The sequence below is a fragment of the Protopterus annectens genome, chromosome 12.part0, assembly GCF_019279795.1.
Source record: "Protopterus annectens isolate FY-2018-M chromosome 12.part0, PAN1.0, whole genome shotgun sequence".
Classification (NCBI taxonomy): Eukaryota; Metazoa; Chordata; order Ceratodontiformes; family Protopteridae; genus Protopterus; species Protopterus annectens.
The window spans coordinates 180,999,098-181,015,212 of record NC_056746.1 but is presented as its reverse complement, the minus strand read 5'-3'; the positions used below and the strand labels follow the sequence as shown (position 1 = coordinate 181,015,212).

The 16,115-nt window shown below is 41.7% G+C and overlaps 1 protein-coding gene across 1 annotated transcript in view; it reads left to right on the top strand.

The window, feature by feature from the left end:
* Positions 1-16,115, top strand: part of CASKIN1 (CASK interacting protein 1) — a 1,590,276-nt gene that overhangs the window by 1,162,193 nt on the left and 411,968 nt on the right. Inside the window, 1 exon segment of the mRNA XM_044089212.1 lies at positions 1,960-2,078. Coding sequence (XP_043945147.1) covers positions 1,960-2,078 — 119 coding nt within the window.

Genomic DNA, 16,115 nt, shown 5'->3' with positions numbered 1-16,115 from the left:
TGTACCCATGGGACTACAGTAATATCACAGTTATTGTACCCGTGAGTCTACAGTGATATCACAGTTATTGTACCCCTGGGAGTACAGTAATATCACAGTTATTGTGCCCGTGGGGCTACAGTGATATCACAGTTATTGTGCCCATGGGACTACAGTGATATCACAGTTATTCTACCCATGGGACTACAGTGATATTACAGTTATTGTACATGTGGGACTACAGTGGTATCACAGTTATTGTACCCATGGGACTACAGTGATATTACAGTTATTGTACCCATGGGACTACAGTGATATTACAGTTATTGTACCTGTGGAGCTACAGTGATATCACAATTATTGTACCCATGGGACTACAATGGTATCACAGTTATTGTACCCATGGAACTACAGTGATATGACAAATATTGTACCCATGGGACTACAGTGATATCACAGTTATTGTGCCCATGGGACTACAGTGATATCACAGTTATTGTACCCATGGGACTACAGTGATATTACAGTTGTTGTACCCATGAGACTACAGTGATATCACAGTTTTTGTACTAATGGGACTACAATGATATCACAGTTAATATACCCACTGGACTACAGTGCTATCACAATTATTGTACCCATGGGACTACAGTGATATCACAGTTATTGTGCCCATGGGACTACAGTGATATCACAGTTTTTGTACCCATGGGACTACAGTGATATCACAGTTATTGCACCCGTGGGAATACAGTGATATCACAGTTATTGTACCCATGGGACTACAGTGATATCACAATTATTGCACTCGTGGGACTACAGTGATATCACAATTATTGTACCCATGGGACTACACTGATATCCCAGTTATTGTACCTGTGGGACTACAGTGATACCATAGTTATTGTACCCATGGGACTATGGTGATATCACAGTTATTGTATCCATGGGACTACAGTGATATCACAGTTATTGTACCCATGGGACTACAGTGATATCACAGTTATTGTACTCGTGGGACTACAGTGATATCACAATTATTGTACCCATGGGACTACAGTGATATCCCAGTTATTGTACCCATGGGACTACAGTGATATCACAGTTATTATACCCGTGGGACTACAGTGATATCACAGTTATTGTACTCGTGGGACTACAGTGATATCACAGATTTGTACCCATGGGACTACAGTGATATCCCAGTTATTGTTCCCATGGGACTACAGTGATATCACAGTTATTGTACCCGTGGGACTACAGTGATATCACAGTTATTATACCCGTGGGACTACAGTGATATCACAGTTATTGTACTCGTGGGACTACAGTGATATCACAGATTTGTACCCATGGGACTACAGTGATATCCCAGTTATTGTTCCCATGGGACTACAGTGATATCACAGTTATTGTACTCGCGGGACTACAGTGATATCACAATTATTGTAGCTGTGGGGCTACATGATGTATCGGTTAGTGGGCTACAGCAGTACTAAGCATGTAAACTGCAAGACTCTGTCCCATTTCATACATCCAGTTTACTAACCTTAGTGAATCCATTTGCTAGGTAAATGTGAAAGACAAGCACTTCTAGAGTAAAAGATAATGATGAGTTGTTTTAAAACCTAACATTCATTTTAAAAATACATTTGTTTTTCAAGAGTGAATATAACTCTGTTTTTCTTGCACTTGGTAGTATCTTGTATTCGTCAGTTAGTTAATGTATCACACAAACGTGCTTGAGTGTTTACAAAATTAACTCTAAAACAATCAGTATTTGAATGAATCCCTTTGTGTTAAGAAATAGTTGTGATCTTACCAAGAATTCTATACTGTTTTCATGGTCTATGCCTCACTTTAAGAATCTCAGGTGTCATTTTGTTTTCCAAGTTATAGAACTGTATAATTTATCAGCAAAGATAAGCTTGTTGAGGCCTTAGCAGTCATATTCACCTGTCCTTCTTACCTTTTCTGTAGGAGGAGACCGCAGTAGTTTGGGGAGCACAGGAAGTGTGGCTAGCGCTCGAAGCTCTGGGAGTGGTCAAAGTGGAAGCAGCAGTGCCCATGCATTGCACCCCAGTGCAGAAGGAGTCAAGGTATAGCAGTTCCAATGCCTAGCCATAGGTATACAAAATGGAACAAAGTTGTTAGTGTATGTTGCCAAAGTTTAAAAACTGCTTTCTGAAGATGACACAATAAATCTGGTTGTGTTAGATTTGTCTTAAAGAAGCCTCTTTCAAATGACAAAAGAGAGTCCAAAAAGAAGACACAGAGGCTTGTTTTGATGTCTTTGAAGGCAGTAGTAAGAAAAGTTGAATCCTGTCTATAATACTATTCTGATCAAAAGAAAGAGATGATTTTTTTTTAAATTTTGCTACTTGTTCTTCAGAATGAGAATGAATCTGTCCTCTAGTTCTTGTGGGTTTAGCACTTTGGAACTTTGGAATGAAACAATGGCAGAGTAACGTGGGTTGAAAAAACAGCCATTTTCTGGAGCTCACCAATGAACTCATTGTGGAAGGTTTAACTAATCTGCTTCCATTTGTAACCCAGATGGAGATCTCTTCTGAGGTCATTAGAAATCAATTCTTTGGAGAGATGGATGGTCTTAATAAAGAAAAAACTCTCATATTTCACCACAAGACTCCATACATCATTCTAATAATGACTTCATTTGCAGAGCTGTATTTGTTTTCTCAAGGCACATTACACTGCCTCTCTTATTTGTGTGTATGCTTTCTTTTTGGTTTCACATTTGTACAGTTTGATTTTGTATTGTAAAACTTTTTGCAAACCTGCCCATATGTCTCAGGTCATGTCTGAAAAGGGTCTTCAGACCAACACCATTGCCCAGTTAAATAAAAATAAATAATAGTAGATCACTCCCTGAAAATCAGTTTATTTCTATTCTGGTAAGAGTAGGTTATTCCCTGTTTCTTGGTGTGCCATAGGAATATGTTGCTATTTACCTATACCAACACAGTTAAATCGCCACTGGCTCAAAGATGCCAGTTAAAAGAATAATTTATTAACATAAAGATCTACAACAACACAAAAAGCATGCTTTAATAGAAAAAGGTGCCTATATGAGCTACTTATCTAGAATATTTCTATACCATCACTTCAGGGCCTATTTGGTTATGAAGGCTTTTATGGCTAGAACATTTGCTGTCAGGTCTTAGTTGATATTAAGGATTCTTGTTCTTCTGCCAACAGTCCCTGTACTTTTATAAGCGAAGCTGCGTCTCCACCAGGCCTATCCCAAGACATCTGTCAAAGTGTCTCAGCTGGCTGAGTGAGAAACATAGGGGAGTGTTAAATCAGAGTTTAATTTGCTGACCATCAAGTCAGAGTCTTAGTATTGCTGACAAAACTGGTTCCTACTAAACCAGCAGGCCTGCGGCCGGTGACTTCTTTATGCGCATGGCAAGGGGTAACAGTAGAATAGCTGATGGCATGTACTCAAGAGCCAAAAGATATTACCTCGCTATCATTTATGTTTGCTGTTTGAAGTCCATAATATATGAGCAACTATGCTATCTTGAACTGAGTAGTGAATACTCATTTCATGTAAACAGATTTCAGTTTTTCTCTTGCAGTTTGTGAATAATTGTTCCATAAACTAGTCCCTGCCTCTTGAAACAAGCTTGCATCAGAGATTATGGTTAATCTTTAACATGTTCTCTGCTGTTCATCTTCATAAACTGCTATCCTGTATCAGAATTTTACACTAACCCTGATCTGGATTCTACTTATTTCTTTATAAGTAAGTATATATCTGCCTCCTATCTTATTTGCCTTGTTCACTTATTAAATAATTATACATCCTTGATATATATATATATATATATATATATATATATATATATATACGTGTGTATAGAAGCACTTTACTATCTCAAAATACTGAAATCTCGAATTTTAATATCCTGAGATGAAAGTGCCAAAAGTGCAGTTGAGCGAAACTGCACTTGCTCGAATTCGGAATGTCGAATCACCGGTTGTTGTGGTGCGCTACATGGGATTTACTGTTTTGGTAAGGTTTGGTGTGCTGTGGGATATGGTTTGCCTGTCATTGTGTGGATATGTCTGGAGATTCAGGTAAGTGATGTTTTTTTAAGGGTTTTAAGTAGGAGTTTGAGTGTATGTGAGTGTGTTGTGAAATTTTAAGTGTAGCTTAGGGTAGGTAGGTAAGAGTGTGACTGTGTAAGTGTTTAGAGTGGTGGTGTTTGTAAATATGTGATGTGTGTTTGTGCAAGGAGAATATAGAGTATGTAGTGGTAGATTTAGTGTCTTTGTCTTTTTAGTGTGGCCTCGGAGTTAGTATATATAAGTAGCGGAGGTGTGGGGGGCACAGCCCCCCACATGGGGGGTGCCAGGGGGCTTGCCCCCCTGCTTATATGTAGGGTAGGTGTATCTCTTTGTGTTGTTGTGTTTGTGTTTGGTTTGTTGTAGTGTGGGGAGGAAGGTGTGTGTATGTTTGTGTGGTGGAGGGTTTATTTAACAGTCGCGATTCTGAATTTCGCTCTTTTGGGGTTTCGGTATTGTGACTGTTCAGCTTTATAGTCTCGGGATACAGAAATTCGAGATTTCAGTATTTCGAGATTATAAAGTGAATATATATATATATATATATATATATATATATATATATTTTTTTTTTTTTTGCACCTTGTTAAATGTTAATGATTGCTATGTATTTGCTACTGCAGCCATGTCCACGTCTGGCAGTGCTAAAGCCATTTATCTATATGTAGCATATTCTGTGTCTATCCAGTCTAACTGTTTTGTTTGGTTGTGCATTGTGTTGTGCCTTTGTTGATATCTTATAGATCTCTGTATTGCCATATGGTCAGTGTAATAGCTGACAAGGATCTTGCACCAGCCCACGTTACTCAGTTAATGAATAAACAATAAATAAATAAACAATCAAAAATAAATAAATCCCTTGACTATATGAAGTGAGACATGATTGATCTTGCTGTTGTGTGTCTCAGACAGGTATGAGCGTAGCACTGAGCAGCATACTGCCTTCTCCAAGGAGGATGCCACGTTACCAACAGAAAATGATTGATTTTAATGATTGGCTTAGCTTCTGGTGTCAATCTGTGGGGGGGGGGGGTACAATATTTGAGAGCCTGGGAGGACATGGTTAACAGACCACACTGCTTTGCCATAGATGGTCTGCATATATCCCCTCTAGGCTTTTGGATATTGGCAAAGACCTTTTCCACCACCATAGTGTCTTTTTTATGCAGTGCCAAGCTGATAAACCTACTGACTTAACTAAATCTATGAAGGAATATCTGAAAGTGGTACTGCTAAATACTAGATGTCTTAACAAGAAACTCCACTCCCTGTAAGCCGTCCTCTCCCATGGAGAATGTAGACATGTGTGTAGTAACAGATACATGGTTTGAAGTTCCAGAAAGTACCCCAGAAATGCAAGGTTTTAATGTCTTTCACACCTTTAGATGAGCTACTGCACAGGGGAGATTTAAAAGTGGAGGAATCTCAGTCTATATTAAAAACAACCTCACATCCAGACTAGTTAAAGTGTATGACCCACTGGAACTCATACATGCACAACTCACCATAAACAGGGTGTCGTACCATATCCTTGCAACCTTTTTAATTTCTCCAAATCTTTTGGGTTTCTAATACCATGATGGGAATGGACCCAATTTCTAAGTCAAAGTATGATTAAAATTCATGAAATTAGTATTGTTTCACTCTTTGATGTCAACCAGTAGTGCTCTTCGCAGCACCCGCAATGTGCCCAGTAATGACTCCTTCTGCAGTTCGTATGGAGTTACATGTATTGGTAACATATCTAAGTAGATTCTTTTTTATAAGACCCATTGCTCCTACTACTATTGGAACTGTCAGGGTACAGTATCTTTCTTCCATGTTGCTCTCATTTCTGCCTCTACAAGATGCTGTAGTCACTGGTGTGATGACCGTACTCTGGCCCAGCAATCAAGGAGCCTCAATCCTCACCACTAACGCCAGGGAGGTCATCTCATAAAAGAGGAAAGGATAACAAATACACACAGTAAAGTACAATTTCCCTTACGTGCACACAGAGATTAAGGTCAGTCTGGGGCTGGTTGCTCCCTTGCTCTCCAGGTCCCCAATAAGACTCCCCACTGGCACAGCTATAGGGTCCAGATCTCAACCTAGCTGGCAAGCTAACCTCCAGTACCCTCTCTGTCCCACCAGTGCTTCATGTTTCTGCTCAGGTAGCTGACACACCAAACACACTTTGAGATAAGTATTTATACAACTTCACAGATGCTCCTGGGAAAGGCTGACACAGATTCTCCAGCTGTGCCCCTTTACCCAGACTATACGATAGTAATTCCTGCCACCACCAGCTAATATTTATCAGCTACCCAAAGGCCTTTAAATGGGTGTCCAATTATTACTGTGCAATATTATTATCCAATTGGTAATGTGACTATTCAGTCTAAGGCTTAATAGAGTGGCTTATTACAATAAACTCTGCAAATATGCAATGTACTCTAGAGCCTACTTATCTCTACACAAACCAGCCAAAGGTAAAGTTTTTTAAAATATTTAATAATAAATAAATAAAACACAAAATACTACTACACCACAGAGATATCTAAGACTTCAGATATCACACAGAAACTTAAAATAATGCAGTAGGACAGGTCTGATGTCAAAGAAAAACACTTAATCTAACTTTATAATCTTTAGCTATTCTTAAGAGAAAACACAGTGCTACAATCTTACTTACATACATACAGAGCAAAGCAGTGCTGGGGTTCATGGTCCAAGACAAAATACTTATAGTCTCTCTCTCTCAACAATAGTTTTTAAACTCACTAACAAACAGCTCTGCTAAGGCCCTCCCAAATTACATCATTTTCACACTTAGGTTTTCCCAGTATTCACATTACATCATTTTGACACTTAGTCTGGTGCTCCCAGGACAACAAACTGCATTATTTAGCAAGCTAACACCTGCTCAGGAAACTACAACAATAAAAGACATTTCACATGTACACTCTAACAATGATCCCTTAAGTTAAGACAATAGAAAGAATGTGTTCAGCTAGCCGCTTTGGCACCACCATTTAGATAATTGTAACTTCAAAGAACATTTGAAATGCTTGACTTGGTTTTCCTTACAGCAGATGGCAATGTTGCAACAATCTTAAAGTTCACATTTTACAGATTTTTCTTTCATTTAAGAACACAAGCCTGTATTTTACATTTATATATACAAATGATAGAATTATGTATCAAATTCTATTTGACTAGGCTGGCAGCCTTCACCCATCTTTCCCCAATCTTCACATCTCTTCCCCCCTGGAGAACTCAAGCTAGTTTTTCAAGTGACCCTTGAGAAATGCAGCTTGAGAGGGTTAGGTCTATCTAAGGGTACTTCACCCCATTCCCCATCTTGACAGCCCATCTGCATTTGCATTGCTACTCCCACTGTGGTGCTGCACTGACAAATCATATGCTTGCAACCCTAGGCTCCATCTTAGCAATTTTGCAATTTGCTGACTGGCTCTGTTTAACAATGTTAGAGAGTTGTGATCTGTCATTACAGTGAATTTTCTTCCATACAGATAAGGCTGAAGTTTCTGCAATGCCCACACTATGGCTAAACATTCCTTTTCTACAGCTGCATAGCATTCCTTCCTGGGTTGGAGACTATGACTGAGATAAACCACTGGGTGCTCTTTCCCCTCTGAAGAAATCTGGCTAAGTACAGCCCCCACCCCATGGTTCAAAGCATCCACTTGCACAACTAATTATTTGCTGTAATGTGTACTGGCTAACACAGGGGGACCCCCCAAAGCTTCCTTAAGCTTCTGAAATGCCTGCTCACATCCTGGGGTCCACACTACCTTATCTGGCCTGTTCTTCCTTATCAGGTCTGTGAGGGGAGCAGCTATGGTACTATAACTGGGGACAAACTTTCTGTAGTACCCTGCTGTCCCTAAGAATGCCCTCACCTGCTTTTTGGTAACAGGTACAGGCCATGCCTGAATAGCTTCCACTTTGGCAGTTTCTGGCCTTATCTTACCACTCACCACTCTATGTCCTAGGTAGGAGACCTCTGCCATACCCACCTGACATTTGCTCGGCTTAATTGTCAGCTCTGCCCTCTGTAGTCTGCCCAGCACCTCCCTGACATGCTGAAGGTACTCTGGCTAGGAATGGCTGTAGATGGCAATATCATCTAGGTAAGCAAGGGCAAACCCTCCTGCTCCTGCTAGGATACTATCCACCAGCCTCTGGAAAGTTGCTGGGGTATTCTTCATCCCAAAGGGCATCTTTGTGAACTCATACAAGCCAAAAGGAGTCACAAAGGCTGACTTCTCTCTAGCACTGGGAGTCAAGGGCACCTGCCAGTAATCCTTGGTAAGATCAAGGTTTGTAAGATACTTAGCCCCAACCAGCTGTTCTAGGGCCTCATCTGTCCTAGGCATGGGGTAAGCATCTGCTCTGTGGGACTATTTAATTTCCTGTAATCCACACAGAACCTGTTGCTGCCATCCTTCTTTGGCACCAACACCACTGGCGAGGCCCAGAGACTGTTGGACTCTTGAATCACCCCTATTTCTAACATCTCCTGTACCTCTTCCCTCAAAGTCTGTTTGACTCCCTCAGACACCCTGTAAGGGGCCTGCCTAATAGACCTTTGGGGTCCTGTATCCACCTGGTGCTGCACTAGGCAGGTGCTCCCTGGTTTCCCAGTGAACATGTCCCCAAATTCCTGCAATACTGCTTGGATTTCTCGAACCTGGGTAGGAGATAGCTGCTGGGACATTGCTACCCCTTCCACTGAGGTGTCAGCCCGAGCCTCACTGAGGAGATCAGTCCCCAGATCTCCCTCACACTCCTCCTGCAATCCACTGCAAATGCTCAGCACAAGGGCCTCCCTATCATGGTAAGTTTTCATCCTGTTAACATGGAACAATTTGTGCCCCTGCCATCTGCCTAGCACTTCCGCCATGTAGTTAACATCACTTACCTTTCTTACCACCTTGTGGGGTCCCTCCCAAGCTGCTTGCAGCTTGTTGTGTCTGACAGGAATGAGAACCATTACCTGCTGCCCCACAGCATACTCTCTAGCTTGAGCATTCCTGTCATACCACACCTTTTTCTGTTGTTGGGCTTCTGCCAGGTTCTCCTGAGCCAAGCCCATGAGTTCCCTGAGCCTTGTCCTGAGGTTTAAGACATATGCCACAGCAGACTCCTTGTGAGACTCACACTCACCTTCCCACTCATCTCTTGCAGCTTGTTGTGTCTGACAGGAATGAGAACCATTACCTGCTGCCCCACAGCATATTCTCTAGCTCGAGCATTCCTGTCATACCACACCTTTTTCTGTTGTTGGGCTTCTGCCAGGTTCTCCTGAGCCAAGCCCATATACTCAAATCAAGGGGTGGCGTAAGCCATACAGAATCGGGCTAGGCTTATAATTGCCCCAGGGCAGATAGCCTAGTATGAACCTATGAACCTATGAACCTGAGCCTTGCCCTGAGGTTTAAGACATATGCCACAGCAGACTCCTTGTGAGACTCACACTCACCTTCCCACTCATCTCGAATTAAATCTAGCAGTCCCCTCACCCTATGCCCATACAGCAACTCAAAGGGTGAAAACCTGTGGATTCCTGGGGAACTCTCTGTAAGCAAACAACAGATGGGCCAAATATTTGTCCCACTCCCTCTTAACCTGATCTGCAAATGCCCGTAGCATGGACTTCATTGTAGAGTTTAACCTCTCAACAAGACCATTAGTCTGGGGATGGTAAGGGGTGGTCTTCATTTGCTTCACCCCACAGAACTTCCACAGACAAGCCAGCAGGTCTGACATGAAATTGGTACCTCAGTCAGTCAGTATTTCTTTTGGGAAACCACCTTGCTGAAAATCTCTAACAAAGCATTTGCCACCTTCTCCACCTCAATGGAGGACAAAACCACTACCTCAGGGTATTGTGCAGCATAATCCACTACCACTAGGATATACTTTTTCCCTGTAGAACTTGGGATACTCAGAGGACCCACAATATCCATAGCTACCCTCTGAAATGGCTCCTCAATCACAGGCAAAGGCATCAAAGGAGCTCTCACCTTGTTTCCTGCCTTGCCTACCTTTTGGCACTGCGCATAGGTCCTGCAGTATTCTGTTACATCTCTGGAAATTCCAGGCCAATAGAAGTTCTGCATAATATGCCCCTTTGTACATTTTATGCCCATATGACCTGCAAAGGGAATATTATGGGCTATGGCTAGAAGCGCCAGACAGTAAGCTCTAGGCACTACCAACTGCTGGGGTCCACTCTCTGTATAGTACCCCTTTGCCCCAGTATACAGATTCCTCCTTCCCTTGTGAATCAGGTGCCATGCTAGCTACCTGCCTCAGGCCTTGCAATGTAGGGTCTGAGAGCTGAGCTTGTCTCAGCTCTCTCCTTGTAACCCTTCCCCATTCCCCTTCCACAGGAAGTCTGGCATCCTCTGACAGTGGTGCCTTACTGTCAGCCTGGGTACTACTACTCACCTCTATCTTTGCAACTACCCTGTCCAAGGGAACATCAGTACCCACAAGCAGCTCTGGCTCACCTTCAGTCTCACTGCTACAGCATAGCTCACTCCCTGAAGTAACCACCTCACCAGTCCTGGCTGCAAGAATGCAGTCTGTCTGGGTCTCACCGAGGCTACCAGACCCACATGCTTGTCTCCCAGCCTCACTGCGTATAACTGCATAAGTATATGGTACTGCCTCATCCAAATCCTTCCCTCTCAGGACATCTGCAGGATGGTAGGTCCATACCCCTGTTGTCTCAAGACAACCTACTGTTGGCATTTTGCCTTTCCCAGTTACTGGCTCCCTCATCTTTGGTTCCCTACATTGCCTCCATGGATATCTGTATGCCACATGGCCCCACTGGTTGCATTCAAAACATTTAACCCTAGCTTCTGGACGTGTACCTGGACTAGTGGCTTCCCTTGCTACTGGCAGATTCTGTTGGGGCAGTCTGTGCTGCCCACTATGGGTTCCTTTAGACCCATGAGCAGTACTGGGGGTCCCCTTCCTGTGAAGGGCTGCCCTGCTGGCCAGGTATAGGTCTCCCTTCTTCCCCAAATCATCTGAAGTAGCACATTGTCTATCAGCGAACCAGATCCTCATGTCCTCAGGCAAAGTGCTAAGGGCTTGTTCCCTCGCCAAAAGGTCTACCCACCCTTCAAAAGTGGTGACCTGACATCCACTCACCCAGCTATGAAAATAAGTGCTCAGTTCAACAACATATTCACATACATTTTCATCTGCCTTGCGTCTTTGCTCACAAAACATTTTCCTATACATTTCAAGTGTTATCTTAAAACATTGTAACAGACATTTTTTTTTACAGTAGTATAATCAAAACAGACAGAGTCAGGCATTTGTGATATACAGGTTATAGCTTTCCCATGGAGTAAGGGTGTCAGGAACCATACCCAGAGCCTTTGGTTAACACTATACTGTTTGCATACCCTTTCAAACATGTGAATGAAACTATCAAAATTATCCCCCTCTTTAAACTGTGGAAGAAATTTACTGACCTGTTGTGCTTCTGGGGTCCAGTTACTCCCTTCCCCATTACCTCCACGACTCTGGCGAAGAGTCAGCATTTCCCTCTCATGCTTCCTCTGATGCTCCTTTTCTTTGGCTTCTATCTCAAAATGCCTGGTCTCCAACTCAAGTTTCTTTAGCTTCAGCTGGATTTTTAAGTCCACTGCAGAAAGGTTGAGCTGTCCATTCTCCTGAGGATATTGTATTTCCACTGCCAGTCTGATTGTCCTTCGCAGAAAGGTTGAACTGTCCATTCTTTGAGGATATTGTATCTCCACTGCCAGTCTGCTTGTCCTCCTGGATGCTGTTTTCTGATGCAGCTGTAACCAAGGCTGTAATCAGGTCTGCCTCAGTCAGGTTTCCATGCACCAGTCCCCTAGCCTGGCACATCTCCACCAGCTGGCTCCTTGTCAGCTTTCCATACTTCTGTGCTGACATGCTGCCTGCTCAACCTGACTAACTAAGCTAACAAAAGAAATAAAACAATTGTGATCTGAACTCTGAGTATACACTGCATGGCTGATTTAGAATACAAAACACCCTCAGAGATCACTATACATAAGCTACAGAATTCACTTTACCCACACCACTACCAAACAGATGCGTGAGGATATCTTATCCCAACCACTGCCAAACAGATATGTGAGGATATCTTATCCCACCACTGCCACCAGATGTGTTACAACCATGCCCTGGCCCAGCAATCAAGGAGCCTCAATCCTCACCACTAACACCAGCGAGGTTGTCTCATAAAAGAGGAAAGGATAACAAATACACACAGTAAAGTACAATTTCCCTTAAGTGTACACAGAGATCACAGTCAGTCTGGGGCTAGTTACTCCTTGCTCTCCAGGTCCCCAATAAGACTCTCCACTGGCACAACAATAGGGTCCAGATCTCAGCTTAGCTGGCAAGCTAACCTCCAGTACCCTCTCTGTCCCACCAGTGCTTCGAGTCCCTGTCCAGGTAGCTGACACACCAAACACACTTTGAGATAAGTATTTATACAACTTCACAGACAGTCCTGGGAAAGGCTGACACAGATTCTCCAGCTGTGCCCCTTTACCCAGACTTCTTCTTCTTCTTTCGGCTTTTCCTGGACTATACGGTAGAAATTCCTGCCACCACCAGCTAATATTTATCAGCTACCCAAAGGCCCTTAAAAGGGTGTCCAGTTATTACTGTGCAATATTATTATCCAATTGTTAATGTGACTATTCAGTCTAAGGCTTATTAGTGTGGCTTATTACAATAAGCTCTACAATAATAATACAATAAGCTCTACAAATATGCAATGTACTCTAGAGCCTACTTATCTCTACACAAACCAGCCACAGGTAAAAGTTTTTCAAATATTTAATAATAAATAATTAAACACAAGACAATACTACTACACCACAGATATATCCAAGAGTTCAGCGATCACACAGAAACCTAAAATAATACATTAGGACAGGTCTGATGTCAAAGAAAAACACTTAATCTAACTTAATCTAACTTTATAAGCTTTAGCTATTCTTAAGAGAAAACACAGTGCTATAATCTTACTTATATACATACAGAGCATAAGCAGTGCTGGGGTTGATGGTCCAAGACAAAATGCTTACAGTCTCTCTCTCAACAATAATTTTTAAACTCACTAACAAACTCACTAACAAACAGCTCTGCTATGGCCTTCCCAAATTACATAATTTTCACACTTAGGTTTTCCCAGTATTCACCTTACATCATTTTGACATTTAGTCTGGAGCTTCCAAGCCAAAAAACTGCATTATTTAGCAAGCTAACACCTGCTCAGGAAACTACAACAATAAAAGACATTTCACATGTACACTCTAACAATTATTCATTAAGTTAAGACATTAGAAAGAATGTGTTCAGCTAGCCACTTCGGCACCACCATTTAGGTAATTGTAACTTCAAAGAACATTTGAAATGCTTGGCTTGGTTTTCATTACAGCAGATGGCAATGTTGCAACAATCTGGACGCTCACATTTTACAGTGTTTTCTTTCATTTAAGAACACAAGCCTGTATTTTACATTTATATATACAAATGATAGAATTATGTATCAAATTCTATTTGACTAGACTGGCAGCCTTCACCCATCTTTCCCCAATCTTCACAACTGGGTGTAGCGATTTTGATGATCAGTACTACTTTTGTCTTCTTTTCATGGACCAGTATATGTGTTTTTCTCACATCTATCTTTTGAACTGCTGGTAATGGGTGAGCTCATGTGATGTAGACTTCACCATTTTATCTGATGCTTTGTGTTTCACGTTTCCAGTGTTTTCAAGCCACTTCAATACCATAATGTTTGCACAATCCCCAGTGCAACAGTCTTGCCACATTATTATGCCTTTCAGTATACAATCCTTCTGCTATTAGTATGTCACAACCAGAAACAAGGTGGGCGATTGTTTCCAATTCTGTTTTACAAAACCTACATTTGTCTGTTTCTCCCACATGTTCAATGGACTTTGTAAACTAACATGTACATAGCCCACTGTCTTGGGCCACTAATATTAACTTTTCATCTTTTGGTTTGAATTCACCTCTCCTTAACCATTCCTGTGTTCGATCCTGATCAATATGAGGTTCTTCCAGAAGTTTTCTATACTTGCAACTATATTTTTGCATTTTCCACATTTTATGCCTTCTCATCTGATCCTTCACCTTATATTCTTTCTTTTACTTTTTGGCACATTCAGTTGCTGCCTGATTTTTATCTACTTCTGGTTTGATTTCCATTCCTGCTTAATGCTGATATGCTTCTGCAAGACTAAGCAGGGAAGTCATCTTAGATCCTTGCAATCTATACATCCATGTCCCAGGAAATCCATATTACCTATCTCAATGTACTAGCATCCTTCAGCATTCAACCCAATCCGATATTCATGGGGGATCTCAACTACCCCTCTAGAGATTAGGAATCCTATACCACTTCTAGCCCAGCGATATCTAAACTTTGTTAATACCAACATCCTGGAATAGTTGGTCCTTTTACCTATCAGGGGAACAAACGTCCTTGACCTCATACTCATGAACACGGGGAGCTGATGTTCCTCATCCAATGTAATGACTTTGCTCAAAATATCTGACCATAAGATAGAAACCAAAAACCTTTAGCAAGTATTCCAAGGATAACAGCTCTCTACTAAGTGACAGTTTGGCTAAATTCCAAGTACTCCCAGTCCAGTAAACACCATAGCATAGCCTGAACTGTTTACAAAATCTCTGTACAGCCATATTAATAGCTGTGTAGAGTGAACTGTGCCTACTCATATTAAGAATAAGACAAACTCAAAAGCAAACCACCCTGGTAGGGATCTCAATATCCATCAGTTATACAACAAAAGAAAAAAAAAAGTCTTGGCCAAGCATAGGAGGAACAAAGCCATAAATACTAATGGCCCCTTGGCCAATCTAAACAGGCAGCTAAGAGGGTTAATTAATACTTCAAAGGCTAAATTTGAAGAAAAAAATAGTTTCTAAAACAAAGAACAACCACAAAGTTTTTTACAGCTATGTCTGTAATGTCATAGAAAATAACAATAATCTGCAGAACTTATTGTAAATGGCATAACGCACACTAAACTGAAGCCCATTGCCAACCTTTTGGCTGACAGGCTCGGCTCAAATTTTCTCCCCCTCCCAACTCCCCTACTGATAGTCTAAAGGAAATACTGCATGCCACTATCCCCCCAGCAATTACTAGGGAACAGGTCATCAATGCACTTTCCAAGGCCAGAAACACTGAATTGATGTGCCTCAGTAACATACTGGGATGTTCAGTAAATACATGACCCCTATGGTCCACTTGAATCACTTTTCAGCTGTAGTCTTCAGTCAGATTTTGTGTCCAAGGAATATAAGTTGGCTGCATAAAGGAGGTCCAAACACTGATCCGAGTAACTATAGGCCCATAAGTTTTACCTGCCTCATATTTAAGGCTATGGAAAGAATCATCATGGACATTATAAATGAGGACATAGTTAACCTGCAAATGATGGACCCAACACACTTCTGCTTTGTTAAAGGAAGGTCATTCCTATTAAATCTGTTGGATTTTTTTGAGGGGGTCACCAAAATATTGGATGAATATAAAACTGTGCACACAGTATACCTTTTGGTACAATACCCCACTCAGGCATTATAGACAAGCTCACTAATTTAGGTCTAAACCCTTTTATCACACTGTAGATAGCTAACTGGCTCACTAGTAAGACACAGGAGGTCAAAATAGGTGAGTCCACCTCCATCAAGAGGCTAGTCACTAACAGAGTCCACCAGGGCTCCTTACTGGACCCGCTCCTTTTTGGCATCTATTTCTCTGAAATGGAGGCAAGTGCTAAAGGTTTATGGCTGACTAAGTTTTCAGATGACTGCAGACTGAGAATTATCATCAACTTCCCTGCAGACACTAGCATCCTTCAAGTTGGTCTATCTCTGACTAATAAACGGAGTCAAAGCCATTTGACTCCAATTTACAATTATACATTTCTCAGCACTGAGTTTAAGACTAAACT